A 20,572-nucleotide genomic window follows, 5' to 3' on the forward strand; every position below is an offset into this window, starting at 1 on the left:
TACCACAGAGGTAAATGTGCCCCATTTACATCTCCCTCCACCCCAAGGAAAGCCCTCATGACAATTTTTTTCTGATATTTTTCACTTGGTCTGCTGAAATCTTTAAAATGGCTAGAAAACCTCAACATTCACAAGATTTTTGCACACTTCCCTTTCACTGAGGTGATTTCAAAGCTTGACTTGGACTGGAGACTTCCAGGGTTACACTTTTTAAGGCAAAGACAGAAATAATATGGGTAGCTCAAGACTGAAGTTTTAAAAATAAATACATTAAAAATAAAGCAGATATTCTACTTTTTATCAGAGCAGTTGTGCTAAGGGAGAAGGTGTTTAACTCTTTCTGATATGTTATCATCCATTATGCCTATATTTTTTCCTAGGAGGGCAAATAGCGATAGCTGGGGTGTGGTGCATGGAAAGAATGACAAAACCCTTTCTCTCCATTGCTGCTCAAGTGAAAACAAGGGCTTCAGCTTTATAAAATACAAAATAAATAAATAAATAAATAAATTAGAAGATCCATTCAGAGATCTCTAGCATCAGAACTGTTTTAGCCCTTTGCCGTCACACCCTAGAGCAGTAACCCACATCCCAAGTGTGGAATCAGCGCAACCATTTTCCAGGGTCCACATGGCATTGTTGGCATCAAAATGCTAGCCCAGTGGTTCCCAAACCCCCCCATAAACCACTTTAAAATGGCTGGAGATCTTAGCGAACCATTTAATTATTTTTCTGTCTGTTGTAGCAACAGCAATGTGCTGTGCTAGATGCTGTGTGATTTTTAATTGTATCGTTGTTGCTTCCTTTATTTCTTATCTATTGTCTTTTACAATTCCATAGAACTCAAATTGTATTACAAGAAAATGCGATATAAGAAATAAGAAGCAAGTAAAATTCGATTAAAAACCCCTTATGGATATTTAACACGATGGATGTGTCAACTCACATGTTCAACCACAAATCCACAGACATGACACGGACCACAGGTTGGGACGCCCCTCTGCTAGTCCACATTTCTCCCTGTTTGTGAAATCTGAACAACCCATTTGAAATATTAAGCCTCCTTTTGGACGCTGCCTAAAAGAGCCTGGATTGCACTCTGGTTTTGAAAAGTGAAAAACACACTAGCTGACCTCTAGGCTTCTTGTTTGCTTAAAAAGAAGAAGACTATGCATGGAGGGAATTAGTTTGAGGTCTATCCTCATCACAGAAATACAGCACATGTGATTCACTGAGAAGGGATGCCCTTTAAACCAGTTTAAGTCCACCGTGTAGACCTGCCTAAACAGTGTGGGAGAACTAGTGGCCTCAAACGTTCCCAGAAAACACACAAAGCAAAGACTTGCTACAGAAATAACTAGTGTGGGTACAGCAACCAGAGAACCACCGTGTTTCTCCCTTTGTCAGACAGCAGCTTCTCCCAAGCTTCGACTATTTATTGTTCTCTTCCACATAACGAACAAAGAACGCTACAAAGCAGCAGCCCAGTAAAGCGATTGCAGAGGCAGAGATCACCACTACCACCACGCTCCCAGCAGCGCTGACCAGGAAGCCCAGGCCCACCCCAACAATGATCTGCGCCAGCTGGACCATGCAAGTGAGGGCAGCGCAGTCCACACCTTTTCCTCGTTTGTGCTCTCCGGCTTGTCCTCCCATCTGGCCCTGAAAGCAAGCAGATAAAGGAACTCCATCAAACAAGGCACAACCGACCATACAATCCTGCACTGATCATTTCACTGCATGAATCTCAGCTGTTCAAATACTACACAGTCTTGATGAGCAAGCAAGGCAAGACTTTGTTCTTGTGCCCACGATAAGTGGCATGATTTAAAGCTCTGGTGTCCTTCCTCCCAGTTTTGTGAAACAGCCTCCGGGCTGCTGGAACCGCACAGAATAGGGAACTCTGCACATACTCTGAAACTCTACTCAAGCTGGTAGAATGTACATAGCCTTTCCCGGAATCAACTTCCTTTACAGAAATTGGCAATTGGCTTCATTGGTTTTGAAAGGAGATTTCTCTTGAAGTTCTTGCTAAAACTTCCCCCCACTTGCTAGACTGCATGGCTGTTAAACTCTGCCTTGTGTTCCATGGACAGTTCATAAGGTTCTGTTAAATGATGTGTCCTCCAGGCTTTGGGGGAGTAAATTGAAAACTCCTTTGAAGTATGATGTTTCCCTACTAGCTTACATTGAAATCCAGGGCACTTGACTGAAGAGTCATCCAATTCACACTTAACAGGGAACAAGGGTGCTTTCTGAATGATAAATTAAAAGCATTGCAAGGTCAATGTGAAGTGCATTTTTCATAAATAATTAAATAAAATGGGTTTGTGATGGTCTGGGCTTGTCATGAATGATACACTATCTTATTTGCTGAACCATAATTACCCTTAGAAAGTTGGAGATAAAAACTCTTTTATTAAGAGAGCATGCAATTGAACTACCTTTCTAGTGCCATCATATCAAATACATATTTTTAAAAATATTTTTTACAGTTATATCCTGCCTTTTCTCTAGGGAAATAAAGGAACATGTGTGTGTGTGTGTGTGTGTGTGAGAGAGAGAGAGAGAGAGAGAGAGAGAGAGAGAGAGAGAGTGTTTTAATTTCTGGGAATAAAATTAGACATATACAGTCTCTCCCCCCCCCCTTCATTTTATCCCACAACAACCCTGTGAAGTTGATTAGCTTGAGAGATGGCGACTGGTCCAGGATCAACAAGTGAATTTCATCGCTCAGTGGAAATGTGAATCCAGATCTCCCCAGTTTTCTGACCACTGTGTTGCCTTATGTTAACAGAAGGGCGTAAAGTTCAGCAAAGAAGTTAGTTATCAAATGTCTGCAAATGTATCGTGACAAGCTAAGGTTACCAAGACTTTTTCTATGAAAAATGAATTTCCCTAGTATGTGGGAGGAAAGTAGCTATGAGCCCCGTGTAGGTAATTAACAAAACAAAAAAAATCGGCTGGGTGCCCTCTCCAGCGGGAGAGAGACCCTGGTAGAGTTAAAAACACTCTCAGAGTTAAGCAGCATTATAACATGAAATACAGGTTGTTAGACCCTTTTCATATCCTGTTTAGTTTGCTTACAGTGCTTGCCCCCCTCTCTACCCTTCTTGCAATGAGCAGACCACATACGGTTAAGTAAGTTTAAAAAATTTTACTTACTAAGTCCAAAAGTCTGGTTCATGCATTGTTCCATGCAGTAGCAAAGAGAACACAAGTGCAATATACAGAACGTAATGCATTCTGGTCCATTACATGGTACAGAAAGAGTGAGGAAATGAAATCAAAGAAGTTTCACTTTCTCCCTCATGGAGGTTTGGCGGGTGGGTGGGTGACCTGGCTGAGTTTAGGAACCATCCTCTCTGGTCTTAACCCATTCATGCACTAACTAGCATGTTAGTTTGACTGCAATTTCCCACAACTAAAGTATGAAACATCGGGCTTGCAGTGCTTTCCACTTGATGACCTCTCAAGTCTTCTAAATCACAAAAATCTAACATCCTTGAAAAAGTTCAGCCTCCGCAGCTTCTTCTGATCATGAAGCTAACTCAAGAGGCTGAGATGTGTTCAGCCTTGACTTCTATAATGAAGCTCTGCTCCTTGAACATCCTGCCTTGCCTTCAGAACATCTGCTGATCCAGGCCGTCATAGCCAATAAAATGTAATTCTTGGTGGGATTATTTTCATCCCATTCTGTGGATGACTTTGCAACAAAATATTGTGAGCAAAGAATACTGTGTGCAAAACACTGGTCTAAATCAGTGTGTGCAGATTTAATCCTTACGCGGGTGGTGCTGTGGGTTAAACCACAGAACCTAGGACTTGCCGATCAGAAGGGCGGCGGTTCGAATCCCCATGACGGGGTGAGCTCCCGTTGCTCGGTCCCTGCTCCTGCCAACCTAGCAGTTCGAAAGCACGTCAAAGTGCAAGTAGATAAATAGGTACCGCTCCAGCGGGAAGGTAAACGGCGTTTCCGTGCGCTGCTCTGGTTCGCCAGAAGTGCCTTAGTCATGCTGGCCACATCACCCGGAAGCTGTACACCGGCTCCCTCGGCCAATAAAGCGAGATGAGTGCCGCAACCCCAGAGTCGGTCACGACTGGACCTAATGATCAGGGATCCCTTTACCTTTTACTAAGGCCTGCTCCACTGGTTTTTAGCACTATTTATTTTCCCCTGAGATTTTAAGCAGAAAGTCTAGAGAAGCAGGGCTCAGGTCCCGTCAGCTGACTTTTAAGGTGAGCAATAAAGAGAGGCAACCTGGCTGTAGACATCTGCACTCACTTCTTGCATAACATCCAGAAAAGGAGTGGGGAGGGAAAGGCACGGGCGTCGTAACAAGGATGCTATAGGAAAGGATCTGACAACAACCATCCCTTCTAACTTACCTCCTCCTCCTCCTTGTGATAATCAGCAATGAGGTTGAATGGCACTGTGTATAATGTGCTGGACATTACGCCGAAGAGGGAACAGAGGGCCAAAGTCGAATACACCTTGGGAAAGAGCCCAATGAAGCCAGTGCCTAGCCCAAAAAGCAGGTATCCAATGAAGTAAAGTCCCTTTAATCCAATGTAAGGCAGAAGCGCTTTCTGCAAATCTGTTGGAAGAAAAAGATTGGGAAAGGTTGGGGGATTTCTGTCTAAAAGGAAACCATTGGAATCATTGCTGAACATTATTTTATTTAGCAAGATTTATGTATTGTTTAATGTAGATCAAACTGGAGTATGAAACGTCTGCAATATCTTTGAAAATAATATTACCTTCCTTCAAAGTGAAGCTGTTGACAGAATCTTACTAACTGTACCTTGCTTCCTCCAAGGAGCTTGCAGAAGAAATCTGTTTGGTTTCAGCAGCTAAAAACTTTATTTACCACCTCCAGACTGCTCTTTGGTTCTTACCACGCATATCAATGAAGGAAGCTTGAAACTACCTTATACCTTATACTCCTACTATTCCTGTTCATGGAACATTTATTTGCTGTCTGCTGCTGTGCTTGGAGCACCCTATTGTGATGTTTCTCATCATCTCACATTTGTAGGATATTGACTGTGGAAAGGCATTCTGCCTCCATTTCAGAGACTTACCACTCCTACCATTCCTGTTCATGGAAAATATATTTGATTCTTATTAATTTGTGACTCCATGCACATATTATATGTCTTCTGTTTATGAATTTTGAAACAGTACAGTGGTACCTCGGGTTGCATATGCTTCAGGTTACATACGCTTCAGGTTACAGACTCCGTTAACCCAGAAATAGTACCTCGGGTTAAGAACTTTGCTTCAGGATGAGAACAGAAATCGTGTGGCGGCAGCGGGAGGCCCCATTAGCTAAAGTGGTGCTTCAGGTTAAGAACAGTTTCAGATTAAGAACGGACCTCCAGAATGAATTAAGTACTTAACCCGAGGTACCACTGTATAGTGTTATAAAAATATTGTCAGTATATTATTAGCTGACATGGTTGTAGAGCATGAGCTCTACCATAAAGCCCTGTTTCTGAACCGTGCCTCTGTCATGGCATCATCAGGAAGCCTTGGCACAAACCACCTTTCTCACAGCCTCAACTTTGCTTCTGTAATGTGGGCATAAATAATATCGATCAACCTTACAAAGTTGTTGTATGGTCACATAGCGAATGTAGGCAAAATGCCCTGCCTGTATGAATGCACTTTATATTTTGGTCAGATCGCAAGTGATCCATTTGTTGGTAGTACTCACAGGAATAAAGCGAGGAAGAGATGGCGTTGATACACATCCCCCAGCACCCGATCTCTACTCCCCTTTCGTAGGTTAGGTACGCTGTGGAGTTATGAGGTGCATAAGGATCACCATTGAATACAATCTGCAGTGTGCCAAAATAGAAAAGAATAAGAACAAGCTGTGCTGGTAATCATGCCTCTAAATAAATCAGGACACAAAATACTGGCTTCCAAGCAAACGTGCACAGGACTTCATCTGTGTTTATTTGATGTTGGTGACTTTAATTATGATGGTCATGGTGATATGTATTGTCAGCCAATTTTCTGCCAATAGCGCAGGGCCAAGAATTGATAGTATTGCGGTCTGGCTTCTGTTTCAGACAGGCTTTCCAGCAGCACAATGCTACTCTGTGTCTTTTCACACCAAACCATGGCTTGGCATTACAATAGCTAACCTGGGGCTCATGAATTTCCTTTCCCATCTTTCTCCCCTCACAAAAAAAACACGTGGTCCCAGTTCCTGCTAAGGCATAGGGCTGTATCCAACTAAGATATACCGATACTCATAGCAGACCTATTGAAATTAATGGATCTATGTTAGACATGCCCAGTCATTTCAATGGGTTGATTTTGAGTAGGACTAATGTGGGACGCGGGTGGCGTCGTGGGTTAAAACACAGAGCCTAGGACTTGCCGATCAGAAGGGCGGCGGTTCGAATCCCTGCAACGGGGTGAGCTTCCGTTGCTCGGTCCCAGCTCCTGCCAACCTAGCAGTTCGAAAGCACGTCAAAGTGCAAGTAGATAAATAGGTACCACTCCAGTGGGAAGGTAAATGGCGTTTCGTGGGCTGCTCTGGTTCGCCAGAAGCGGCTTAGTCATGCTGGCCACATGACCTGGAAGCTGTCTGCGGACAAACGCTGGCTCCCTCGGCCTATAGAGCGAGATGAGCGCGCAACCCCAGAGTCGGTCACAACTGGACCTAATGGTCAGGGGTCCCTTTACCTTTAATGTGGGATACAACTCACTGCTTACTCTCTTGCCTGAAAACCAGGATTGTAAACTTCAGCTTGAACATGGTTTCCAATCCTCGCTTGTGGGGCAGACTATGTTTGGCTTTCCAAAATTAAAACCATGCTCAAGGCAGCTTACAGCATGTACAAAATTACACCACTACAGACATAGCAAAAGCAGTCATAAACAATCAACAAGACATCAAAAAAAGAAATTGAACAATTTCCACATAAATCATAAGATCCAAAATAAACATACGGAAAATTAACAGCAATAACCCAGGTGGGAAAAGGCCTGCAAGGCAGGGAGCAGGTCTTCCAGGACTCACAGCCAAGATGGTCTCAGTGGTTATCCTGTCCATAGTAGCGCCAGTGCAGTGACAACCTCCAATAGCAAGTGGGAAGGATCAGACTTGAAAAACCCACATACAAGTCTGAATAGCATCAAACAGAGAGCCTGAAATGTCAGGTTTATTTCTGTTGCAAATGCCACATACATTAATGTGGTAAACAAAAGAATTAACTGCTAGTTTCTAATTTATTTATTTTTAAATCATTTTTATTAATTTTCCAATAGAAAACAGCTAATTAACATATCCATCAAATCATAATCCAATTATAATCCAATTAAAAACAATAAACTAAAATAAAAAACAACCAAATTACAGTCCAAATTATTAATTATTAATTTTTTCCGGGCGTCCCATAGTCTGGACCTCTGAGGTATATCTCCAATATCTTCATTCCCACCTTCTTCTCTAGTTTCTAATTCTAAAATGTATGGTATGATTGTCGGTTCTACAGAATTCAAGAGTGAGGTGAAGGGGAATCAAACATTTAGAACACAAATGGAAACCTTTGTGTTTTTATGACTGCCATTTTTCATTTTTGGAGACTGAAGTAGATTAAACAGCAGAAACCTTTTTTAAAAAATAAAAGATGAAAAATCCAGCTACCCAATGGACCCAGTTCTATGAAGAATGCTTGGAGGCATCCATTTTTTGTTCTTGGAAATCTAATTTGCCTGTTCTTGATGTTGACAACTGTGGAAATCTGCCATCATGCTGCATAAGCAAGTGAATGAAAGTTAAATCCTAAAAATTGAATTTGCCCAGAGGAAAGATGGTTACTTTTCCATACCTGCCCCATGAAATCGGTGAAGAAGAGCATGTTGGAAAGGAAAGCTGTCCATCCCATCAGATGGCTCACGCACAAGCAGCGGTAGTGGGAAGGCATGCTTAGGAGTGCTTTGAGGAGGGACTTAATGGTCATCTGCTTCTGAACCTGAAAGGAAGGATGTTCCAACGTTTCATTGAAAAGGCTCCCAACAGACTGGAGGATTCCCCCCCCCCGTCTCTCCACTCTTCAGTTTCTCAGCTCTCTTGCCCCTCTTCTCTTCCTCTCTCATAACACTAGAACTTGTGCACACCCAATTGTTAAGTTGTGGGTGAACATATCAGATGACACAGCGATTCTTCAAACAGCTCTTGTTTATTCAGAGGCCAGAACCAAGCTGAGCTGAAGGGCTCAGTCAGCCTGCTTATATAGAGCTCCAGTACAACGTTACTGGAGCAACTTTCTAAAACTATCCAATCACTGAACGTCACTTTCGATCCTTCATTTGCATAACTATCTACAGTATCCCCCTGCTGGCCCAGGGTGAGAACTTCAGTACATAACACCAATGAAGCTAAATGTTGGAAGATTCAGTACAGATAAAACACAGAGCTTCATGCAGCACCTAGTTAAACCATGGAAATAGCTCCCACAGGAGACAGTGATGGCCACCAGCTTGGATGACTTTAAGAGAGGATTAGACAAATTCATGAAGATCTAGGCTATGTTCTAACTGCCTGTGTCAGAAGCAGTATGTCTCTGAATACTGTATGGTGGGAATCACAGGGGGGCAGAGTGCTGTTGTGCTCATGTCCAGCTTACAGGCTACCCCTAAGCATCTGGTAAGCGACTGCGTGAAAAGGATACTGGGTTAGATGGGCCGATGGGCCATATTCTTAAAAGAGGACTATTCTTAGGGCATGGTCTGTGGGTAGATGGTGCAGCCGAAGCTAAGGAGGTCTAGGTCAGGTCTTATGCCTGGATAGGAGACCACCTGGGAGCCCTACCTGCCTCAAGGTAGATGCTACTGGAATATAAATTTATTAGATGAATTATTAAGAAAAAGGAACACCACTGTCTCTCCAGATACTGATGGATGATACAGAAGTTTGTGGGAGTGGATGCCTTGCATAAAAATAAACCAGCACATGAAAGCAACTTTCAGAAGACTGTTTTGAATGGTTGGCAAGGTGAAACAAAACATCTCACCCCACAGGAATTGACTCTGGCTGACAGCTAAAAAGCTAAAGAAACAAGGAATGCACTTTCTCTAGAAATATCAGATAGCCGAGGTTTTAGCTAAACCAACAACTCAAGCCTCACTTCTATCTGAATTATCAGATCCAGCTGGTGTGCATTTGGATATCAAGTCTTCCTTATTCAATTTTGGGCTACTTTGTTCACACTGGTTGCTTGCAATGCTATTGCTCCTTATACGCCTACCTGTCCTCATCCAGCAAATCTGTTTTTTAACAACTTTTTGCAGTTAGGAAAGTGATAGGGAAATGCACTGAAACGTGAGGGCTGAACAAATGATTAACAGGAAGACATGCAAACACCCCACAAGGATATCATGTTGACTGCTCATTGTCGTATAACTGCCCCGTAAACAAATGAGAACAAATGTTCAAGGAAGTCTGGGCATAGTCTAACCAATGCATAAACTTTGTACATACAAATCAAGATGAAGGCTTGGATAAATAGATTGTCTGGAGGAGCCCTGAATCACTCTGGAAGCATTTTCATCTAAACAGCAGGGTAAACAAGCTTGAAATAAACAAATGCCTCCCCCCCAAAAAATCCATTTCACATAATTTCCTTGAATGCGTTTTTGTTTGGATGTGAAACTGATTAGCAGACGCAAGAGCAACAGTGTCAGACCATTGATCAATCTAGCCTAATACTTTGAATTCTGATTAGCAGTGGCCCGCCATGGTATATATTGCCAGTGATGTAAAACACATCTACAGATCCCGGAACAAGATTGGCACAATCCTAAGAAAAAACCTTCCTTGTTGGCACAAGGTTGGCACAACACAGCTGTGATCAAAGGAGCAGAATGTAAGCCCCACTGGCTTCAAAATATATCAACTTGCTACCAAATATTCATGCAGATCAACTTCACTTGAAAATAAACACTTCGGAAGATTCTAGCCAAAGTTATGTCAGTTTTTACATGGGTGATTCATGGCCATTTTCAGATCTAGATGCAAAATTATCTGCTTATCAGACTCTTCATATATCTTTAGGAAACAAGGTACATGTTAACGTTTCATTTTCCCCAAACTCTGGCTACAGAGCTGGGGGGTTTTTTTTAAAGTGTTTCAGTAGAATGCACCAGATGCTTAATGCAATTCAGAATCCTGTGTTGTTAGACCAAGAACCATGCAAAAGCTGTTGACATCTGTGATGAATGCAGCATGTACTGACCGACTGACTCCTTTTCACTAAACGCATTAACTTGAGGAGCTGGCTGAGGGACAACTGAACATAGTGATGCGTTGCCAAGATCCAAGATCCTTCTTGGCTAAATGCAAGACATGGAATCCGAGCAAAGTTAATCAAGATCAGTGAACTCAGATAGCTGGGCACACATATTGCTCTCTGGGATTGCAGCCAACGACTTATCTTTAAAAATGTAAAGCTAAATGTAAAGCTATTAGAAGAGGTGCCCGCAGACTGTGGGTTTCATTCACAGGGGACCACAAAATATTAATTTCTGTGACACAATAGGTCTTATTTCCTGAAGAGCCTGTCAGATAACAGTCACACAGAGATCAATGTTTGGAATTCAATATTGCACTCTTGTAATCATTCCATCAGTGCAAGCATTCCAGCTTCTCCTTGCATGCTGTTCTGGGAGTCCTCCTGACCTTCACGCCAATTTTGGGAGGTGCAGAGGGAGTAGGAACCCAATTGCACAAGTGAGAGTTCTTCCACCAAAAGGGCTGATCAGGTGAATCCTGCCCAATATTTCTTATTTCTGCACCAAGTCAGAAGGGAGGAAACACCATACAAGATACTTAGTATCTCGGTGTAATCTGGGGTAATTTAATGATTATATCCAAGGGGAACAGTCTAGTGAAAGTGTGTTGCAGTTAAGTTCCACTAAAAGTAATGTGATGTTTGTCTGGACCACCTGTTCAATTTCATTGCCTTTAACAGAGCCTACAATGCATTCCTGGGCTTGCGTACTCAGAAGTCCCACTGAGTTCAATGGGGCTTATTCCCAGATCAGTGAGTACTGTATAAGATTGTAGCCTCCGTCATAACTAACTTTTTAAGATCATGCCCAAAGTATAGGAAATAGGCCATTCATAGATATTATGTGTTGGAACCAGACTAAGTTAGTTGAACTTTGGTCCCATTGAAACAGATAGGGCAAGTTAGTCATAACTTAACTGAAGTTCTTTTGATTTCAATGGGAACTAGGCACAACTTACTTAGTCAGAATCCAGCCCCATGTTCTGGCCTCCATTTTTATTTTGGATAACCTGATCCTCCAAATTCATTACATCACTTTCCACTTCACATGAGGGTCCAGGGTTACCATGTCAAATATATTAGAATTAAAGGCAGAGATGGCGATCTAAAAAAGGCACAATTACCTGAATGTCTTCTTTGAGGGTGGGCTTCCCTTGCCGAGATAAAACCCGTATTTCATTATATCCGCTGTTAAAATAACCATTCTTGACTTTTCCTATGGAACCATATGGATAGGGCTCAGCTGTTTTCAGCAGGGCTTCGGATTCTACCTTGTCAGTGAGAGAAGTTTCGGGAATACTGCACAAGTGTACAGTAAGGCAGATCAGGAACACAAGAGCAGCATAAAAGAACATCACCTGGAATTCTGATCCCAAATATTTTCCCAAGACGGTATGCCCCCAATCGATGGCACCTGTAAGGTAGCCAAGGGCCCCTCCCAGACCTAAAAAAAACAACAGAAAAATAAAGACAGTAGAATCGTATTTAACATCAACATGTCAGGTTATTTGTGTGCCCTTTCCAAGAGAGGTCCAGAGAGTGGCAACATGAGAACGGGCCTTTTCTGTGGTGGCTTCCCAATTGTGGGGTGCTTTTCCCAGAGAGCCTCACCTGGCACCTTCACTATAAATCTTTAGGTGCCAGGCAAAAGCATTTTTCTATAACCAGGCCTTTGCTGAATAAACAATGTATGGCCTTTTAAAAGTGTTTGTGGGAGGGGAGCTATTTGTTGATGGTTGTTGATAGCGGTGGGACAAAGATGAGTGGTCAGAGGAAGAAGAGGGAGCTGACTGGGAGGAAGTGGTGTTGGAAGCTGAATAGGTAACAAGGTATAGTGAGCAGGAAGAGGCTGTGGCAGAGAGCAGTCCAGAAGCAGAGGCTGGAGAGGAAGAGGGCCAAGAGGCAGAGATGAGGCTGGTTGCTGAAGAAGGCAGGCGTGTCCAGCTCCCAGAACCAGAAAAGGTACAGAGAGAGAGGAGCAAAGGCAGACAAGGTGAATAACTCTCTGCTTGCGAAGAACCTGGGGGAGAAGGAAATGTAGTGAACCTTGGGGAAGCAGGGACCTTCAGTCCTTACAACTGCCTCATAGGCGCAAGATCTACTGGGATGAGTTGCTGTGCTCACTAGGCCTGACTCCCTGAGTCAACCTGCTTCCTTGAATTAAGAGTTAACTTCACGGACACATTGTGATTTATTGCTGACAGCATGCGAGTGAGTGTAGAACGTAGTCTGATGTACAAAAGTAAAATATACACTCATTGCCCTGCCCCTGGGAGGCTACCCAGTAAGGAATGTGGCCCTAGGACTGTAAAAGGACCCTTGCTACGTTAACGTTGTGACACTACAGATTCTAGTAACAGCTTGCTTCATGGGAAATTGTCAGCGTAAAGTTTGCCTTGCATTTGCAAGTGCTTCTAAAATGCACCCACAAATACTATGGTTAGCAGGATATGCAATAATATAAAGGCCAAATCTATGTATATAACCCGCAATTTAAGTAACTGCTAGGGGCTGACGTCACTCAGACTGCAAGGCAACACAACCTTCTCTTTGTTTAGTGGCGGTGTGGTCGGCAGCCATTTGAATCACATGGAACTTCCTTCCATCTCTCACGACCATCCAGCGTCACTCTGGATGTGACCTCGTAAGAGACGCTGGATTTGAGGAAATAAAAATTCTCATTTATGGTGGGGAGAAAGTTTCTGGGAAAATATTCCAAGCTGGGGGGAAATAATGCCTTTTCTTTCATGACCTTCCCCACCCCACCCCCAAATCATGAAAATACTGTTGACCCCGGAGAGAAAGGAGTAAAGAGCATGCAGCCAGGCCAGGCCATGGAGAATCCAAGTGGTAAGAAGCAGAAGAGTGAGATGGGATGACAGGTGAGGAGAGCAGCAGCCATAATGAGTCAATAAGGACTGGGCTTTGTGGGGAGAACCTCCTAGCTCAGAGCAAGGCTATATATTAGAGGGAACAGAACAATGATGGAGGTGATGGGAGTTACAGCCCAACATCTAAAGGACCACAGGTTCTTCCTCTGTGGGTTAGAAGGAGCCCATACGCTTTGGTGGGGAGCCTGTGATCTTCCAGATCATAGCTGTCAACCTTCCCTTTTTTTGCGGGAAATTCCCTTACTCCAGCACCGTTTCCTGCAGCTTCCCGCTGCTATCCCGGATTGTTAGATATCCTATAGACTGTCCCTGGGACAGGTGAGGCTGCTGATCCCTTATTTTCAAATCTGAAAGTTGACAGCTATGTTCCAGATGCTGTTGAGTTTAGACGCCCATCGTCTCCAGCCAGTAGGGACAATGGTCAAGGACTAGGATGGATGAATTTGTCTATTTTGGTTCCACTCAGTTTCTTGTATTTCCCATCTTAAATTCAGATCTCCACATTTCCGCAGCAATTTGCAAACTGTTATTTGTTAACTCCTCATGAAAATTTACCCGCATTTCAGTGCAAAGTTCTCCCAACAAACACATTTTTGTATGCAGTTTGGACTAACATACACACTTTGCAAGCAAATTCCCATGTGTTTGTTTGGAGAATTAGTACAAATTAGGTAGTTTTCACATTAATATGCAAGCAAAATCAAATCCCCCCCATCCCTAGTCAAGTAGGATAGAAATATAGAAACACAGACTTGTAGCTGGAAAGGGACCACAATAGTGATCTAGTCCAGCCCCTGCAATGCAGGAATCTTTAAGCCCAGAACTATTTATCTATTTAAAATCCACACTGTTATTTAAAAAAAGTATCAAGATGGTGTCCAACATATAATAATAAAATCAACAACAGTATCCATAGAAGCACCAACAAAACATCAATAAATACTGATCAGTTAAAAAGAGAACATTCATATTTATTATGGGTCCAACATCTTGAGGACCACAGGTTCCCTAATATAATCATATTTATTCTTCTTTGAAGGGCTGAAGATACTAAACCAAAGAAGCCAAATACCCAGCACCGTACATTATTTAAGCACATAACTTTCCCTATAGAGTTCTGGGAACTGTAGCTTGTTAAGAGTGCTGGGAATTGCAGCTACAGTTGCCAGGATTCTTGGGCGGGTATTCTGTGCTTTAAATGTACAATGTGCACACAGTCCCAAACTTCTTGGCATCTCTTTTGTTTGTCTTGAGGATTTGCATGGCATAATAAGCAGATTTGTAACATGTAAATGCAAAATAAACTCTGCATTGCATGTGGTGGGAGCACTATCAAAAGGCATGACAGGCAAATTTATTTCCCACCAGACACTGGGGGTGAGTGGGGAGAGGATGGGACAACTGCACTCTTCTAAACGGTATTTAAATATGCAGCAGAGTCCACATCTAGTTTCCTGAGCTGTAAGTTTTACTAAGCCCATTGGGACTCACTTTCAATGGTCAATGTGGCTAGGAGTTTACAATTCAGATCTAAAAAGCTTGTGCTGTTGTATCTTCTCTGGCCCTTTGCTGGGTTTCAGTTCCCATTGTGGAAAATACAGTGGTACCTTGGGTTACATACGCTTCAGGTTACATACGCTTCAGGTTACAGACTCCGCTAACCCAGAAATAATGCTTCAGGTTAAGAACTTTGCTTCAGGATGAGAATAGAAATCGTGCTCCGGCGGCACAGCAGTAGCACGAGGGCCCATTAGCTAAAGTGGTGCTTCAGGTTAAGAACAGTTTCAGGTTAAGAACGGACCTCCGGACCGAATTAAGTACTTAACCCGAGGTAAAGGTAAAGGTACCCCTGCCCGTACGGGCCAGTCTTGACAGACTCTAGGGTTGTGTGCTCATCTCACTCTAGAGGCCGGGAGCCAGCGCTGTCCGCAGACACGTCCGGGTCACATGGCCAGCGTGAGGAAGCTGCTCTGGTGAGCCAGCGCAGCACACGGAAATGCCGTTTACCTTCCCGCTAGTAAGCGGTCCCTATTTATCTACTTGCACCCGGGGGTGCTTTTGAACTGCTAGGTTGGCAGGCACTGGGACCGAGCAACTGGAGCGCACCCCGCCGCAGGGATTCAAACCGCCGACCATGCGATCGGCAAGTCCTAGGCGCTGAGGTTTTACCCACATTGCCACCCACGTCCCTTAACCCGAGGTACCACTGTACAAATACGCAAAAACAGAACAGTATAACAACCCAATACATGCCAAAAGCAGGAGGAAATTCTTGCTCGTTTGGCTTCAATTTTAATTGTAGGATGTTACTTCTTTCAAAAGAAGCTGTTCCTCCAGATCCTCTCTGTAGCAGCTACAGCGGTCACAAGATGACCTGTTAAACAATGCTTGTTACTGAAGCACTGCATCAGATGACCAACTTGTTCAAGAAGCTTAAGCATGGGAAGACAGGAAGGAACTCCAGGCAGCTGCCACCTTTCTCTCTCCCTCATCGCGCCGTATGATTAAAGGGAGGGGAAAGAGAACCGTTCAGATGCTGTGGGTTTTACCTGTCAGGAGGGCATGATAATGAAGCCCTTTCTCCTTGTCCTGGTGAGAGCAGACGTCAAATAAATAGGCCTTGATGGGACCATCAATGAAGTCAGCAGCAAAATCAAAGAGCACCACTCCCAGCATGGTGATAACTATAGCCCAAGTCCTCTGGGTGCCTCTGTCTGCAACCACAGCTGCAAAAGAAGAAATTGGTTCACTTTACAGCCGTTTCCTAGACACCATGGAGTACTGAGAGCCAATGTGGCTGCAATTTTCTGTTGCTTTCTTCGCTCACAAGAGCCATCGCTTGCACAGGAAATCTCTAAAAGGAATGCTGGGGGCTTCTCAATCTGTGATTGTTCTAAGATTGCAGCAATTGTCACCTTTTTTATTTTTGTGCATTAGATGTGTCAGCAGATTCCAAAATGGACCCCCACCCACTCTTACCTCACCTCCTTGCAGCTGGCTGTGCCCGTCTCTTTCAGAAGGGATCTAGGAACAGAGATGTATGGCTGGAGCAACTGACTGGGAGAAGGTAAGGTGCAGGAGGGGAGATTTCACTCCTCTTACACGGCACTGTCAAAGGCAGTATGCCTCTGAGTACCAGTTGCGTACCCTCCAACATTCCTTAGATGAAAATAGGGACATTTTCATCTGAGAAATGTTGGAGTGTAGGCTGCTTCTTTGGCATCTGTGTTTCTGCCTCTGCCCCCCAGGAGTTTTCACTCCCCCTCTGCCCAAAATAATAATAATAATATTATAATAATAATTTGTTACTTATACCCCGCCCATCTGGCTGGGTTTCCCCAGCCACTCTGGGCAGCTTCCAACAGAATATTAAAATACAATAGTCTATTAAACATTAAAAGCTTCCCTAAACAGGGCTGCCTTCAGATGTCTACTAAAAGTCTGGTAGTTGTTTTTGTCTTTGACATCTGTTGGGAAAGTGTTCCACAGGGCGGGTACCACTACCGAGAAGGCCCTTTGCCTGGTTCCCTGTAAAACGACCCTCCTCAACGCTCCCCCCCAATTTGTCATCCTAAATCATTCCAATTCATTATATGTACCAGCTCATGAATGATGTGCATCAGTCCTACTCCATAGCTTGCCCCTGAAACCACTGCAATATCTCCAGTATTCGGTTGCATGAATGGGGATGCTGGGTTCCAGTTAGGGCAACTATATCACTGTTCTTATGGCCAACAAAGCTGGGGACTCAACCATTGCAGCTTTTCTTTCCCAAACGTATTCTACCCCTCTGGTCTGGTCCGTTCACCCACCACTCCCTCGCTCCACTTTCTCTGTGATACACCTGGATGAGAAAGGGAAATAACAAAAGGACAAAGGGAAGCTGTCTGGAGCAGTGGAAGCCATTAAGTCTTCTGCTTCGTTGGGTAATGCAGAAGTCGCAATCTCGGGGTGGCAAGTTGGCAGCCGAAATCTCACAGTTTGATTTATGTGTTGAGCCAGGACACACCAAAGGCTTCATTAGGTACCTGATTATATTTTATTTTCCACAACAGACTCTTATCGCACACTGGAAGGGAATAGCTGGCTTTGAACCACTTTAGTTGGTATTAATGCTCTTGGTAAAAATCCATTTAACTCAATTGATTGCAATGGGACAAAGGCAATTTAAATGCAAGACCCAAGCACTTTGGAAATTGTATTGCAACACCTCCATTCTTGAATTCCCTGTTGTTTCTGCAGGTTGACTACTGAGTCAGTGGCTAGGGATGAAGGGTTAACAGCGTCAAAAATCTATGGGATTTCTAATCTATCAGAGCACTTTCAAAGAAGTTTCAAAGCCTGTTATAACAGCCCATTCATCTTGACTGCTGAACCTCACAAGGTTATTGCAGGAAGTTCCTCATTTCGAAAGCCTCTAAAGAATGTGTCGTGAATTGGTCCTTAATTGCGGTAAAATAAGCACCCACAGCTGCTTGTTTTATTTACATGGGCACTGCAGTTTGAGAAGGCTATCGAGTAACTAGAGTGTCTCCATAGAGGAAGGGGACAAAGATGGGGAGGGTTCTAGAGACCAAGTCCTATGAAGATAGGTTGATGGAGCTGGGCATGGAGAAGAGATTAATTAAGAGACAATATGAAAGCAAGCTTTATATATCTGAGGGGATGCCACACAGATGGTGGAGCAAATTTGCTTTTTGTTCCTTCAGAAGGGAAGACCACAGTTAATGGACTCAAATTACAAGAAAGGGGTTTCTGACTAAACATTAGGAAGAGCTTCCTGAGAATGGAGCAGACTAGCTCAAAAGAGGTGGTCATCCAGCCACCACATCAGGGATGTATTGGCAAGGGTTGGACTGGATGACCTTTGAGATCCCTTCCTGCTCTATGATTCTAATAAAACCAGTTACCTGTTGTTAAGTGCCTTTGCTGTAAGCACCTTAAATTTAGGGATCCTAAAAGATGTTGTAGGGATTACTGATGTTTATTTATTGCATTTTTATCCCACCTTTCCCCTAAGGAGTTCAAGGTGGCCTACACATTTCTCTTCCTTCCAATGTTATCTTCACAAGAACCCTGTGAGGTAGCCTAGGCCAAGATTGACTGGCCTAAGGTCATCCAATGAACTTCATAGCTGCATTGGGGTTTGAACCCTGGTCTCCCAGGTCCTAGTCTAACACTATAACTACTACACCATGCTGGTGTATGTGAAGTACTTGAACAATCAATAAGAGCATTTGTGTTTTATTAATTGGGACTTTGAAGTGCTTCACAGACACTGTCCATTATTATTATTATTATAGTTGTTGTTGTTGTTGTAACTTTCTGCCAGTATTAGCCTCTGCATCATGGAATCACAGCATAGTTCAACTTTTTCATGAAATAAACAATGATTAAAATGATTAGTCTCAAAATGAAATTAGCTCTTTGCCTATTTTCTTTACTCCTGGAACCTGTCTGTGACTGGAAAGAGGCGACTCTGGCAGCAACAGTCGTATCAAACATGCATGCAGAATACAGACAGCATTTGCATCCAAGCCTCCTTCAAACACAAGCTTCAGCCCTGTAGTGCAAGAGGTCTTTTATTTCACACATTAGTTAATTTTCAGGGTGCTAGCTAGTCCTTCACAGACACATAACCAAATATGCATGCTTCAAACTTGTTGAGAAAGCTTGCATTTTCAATTGGGGGTGGGGGGAATCCACCGTTCCACCCATCCACCCACATCTTCGGATTCACAAAGGTGCATTTTGCACGGCTCAACGAAGTCTTCAGTTACTCACCTGAGACAACTGTGTCTCCATTGAGGTACAGAGCCATCCCTACCAGCATCATAATGCCCAGGACCAGGATGTAAGGTCTCCGCTTGCCCCAGGCTGAATTGCAGTGGTCACTGGCTGAGCCAACCACGGGCTGCAGCACAAAACCAAGGATGGGGCTTATGAGCCAGACGAGGCTATAAAGGCTTTTGGGGAGCCCCACGCTGAGCAGCACAGGTGTGACGAAGGCAGCCTCCACGGCGTAGCAGAACTCTCGGCCAAACATGGCCATGCTGTGCATCACCAACCTCCCCGTTGCCTTCTTCGGGGGCTCCACGGGCCTGAAGGGCTCTCCAGCTGCCAAGGACTGCAGCATGGTTTCCTCTTTGCTGCTGCTGCATTCCATGCTGGCAATGCCCAACTCACAGGGGCGCGGAAGCGTCCCACCGAAATCCTGCCTGGTTAGAGTCATCGGGCTGCTTTCTGGGAGCGTGCTCTGCCAGGCATGGATCTCAGGTCAGCCGGTAGGAAAAGGAGCTGGAGGAGGGGCACGCACATACTTTTCAGGGCTCTCTGGAATCACAAGTTGCACAAGGGGGGAGTGGAGGGGGGAGTGTGCGTCTTGTGTGTGTCTGCGGCGGAAGATTAGCACAATTAGAGCGCCTGGCTCGCTGGAGAGTTCTCAGCTATGACTGGAGGATTATCTCAGAGAAGGGGGGGAATGTGGATCATGTGTGTATACTATGCTCACATGCCTGAAGCCAAAGTTAGTCGGAAGGCAAAAGTTAATAGTCGGAAGACACTGGTGCATCAGCCACTTTTTTTGCATGTTGCAAGGAAGAGTATCCTTTCCATGGTTTCATTTCAGGCAACAAGTTGTTTGCAGAGCAGAACTGCTTTTAAGATAGTCTGGAGGAAGAAATGGCAGGAGGCTGGCAATCCTTCCTTGTGGTATTTAATCCTGTGTGCTTTGAAGTTTGGCTTTCATGCTTCCTAGGGCCTGTGTTCCCAAGGAATGTCCCAGCTCTCTCCCCCTCCCCTCCAGATCTCGTGTAAAGCAGTGAGAGTCTATGTCTTTCGCACAAGAAAATAAAAGTAAAATGTACAGGCAGCATTCTAACCCTGTGTCACTTAGCATTCTGGCCAATGAATGCAAAGGAATTGTATTTCTTTCCAAATTATCTTATCCAGCTTTGCGAATCCACTTTTGTGCTGAGGAGACTCTAAAAAGTTCATTAATTACTACTGTTTTAGCATTTACCAAAGAATAAGAATAAGCCAACTGCTAAACAAAGCACAGAAGTAATATGAACTCTGGCTAGAGGGCTGACTCACCACTTAAATAAGATGGGCAAACCAAAGATCAAGACAAGGATGTCTTGGATATGGGATACCCGAGATCAGATCCCATCTCTACCAAGCACTTATTGTGGGCTTTAACCAAGCCACCATCATGCAACTTGGAAGTATAAAGTAGAAGAGTGGCTCGCTTTGCAGAGTAATGGTAGGCACTCCGCAGGGCAAAACTGCAGTCCTACGCACAACTGCTCAGAATTATGAAATCAGGCTTACTCCACAGTAAATGGGTAGAGAAACAGACTTCCAATGTG

The 20,572-nt window shown here is 43.8% G+C and overlaps 1 protein-coding gene across 1 annotated transcript; it reads right to left on the minus strand.

Annotated features, from left to right (window-relative positions):
* Nucleotides 1–1,399: 1,399 nt before the first annotated feature.
* SLC45A2 (solute carrier family 45 member 2) lies at nt 1,400–19,590 on the minus strand. Its single transcript, XM_053408917.1, has 7 exons — nt 18,987–19,590; nt 15,752–15,928; nt 11,436–11,755; nt 7,852–7,995; nt 5,721–5,844; nt 4,390–4,598; nt 1,400–1,662 (listed from the first exon to the last, which is right to left on the minus strand). Exons 1-7 carry the CDS (start codon nt 19,432–19,434, stop codon nt 1,432–1,434), a joined length of 1,653 nt encoding a protein of 550 aa, XP_053264892.1. The 5' UTR covers nt 19,435–19,590; the 3' UTR covers nt 1,400–1,431.
* Between the last annotated feature and the right edge of the window lie 982 nt (nt 19,591–20,572).

Source organism: Podarcis raffonei, chromosome 11, assembly GCF_027172205.1.
Source record: "Podarcis raffonei isolate rPodRaf1 chromosome 11, rPodRaf1.pri, whole genome shotgun sequence".
NCBI lineage: Eukaryota > Metazoa > Chordata > Lepidosauria > Squamata > Lacertidae > Podarcis > Podarcis raffonei.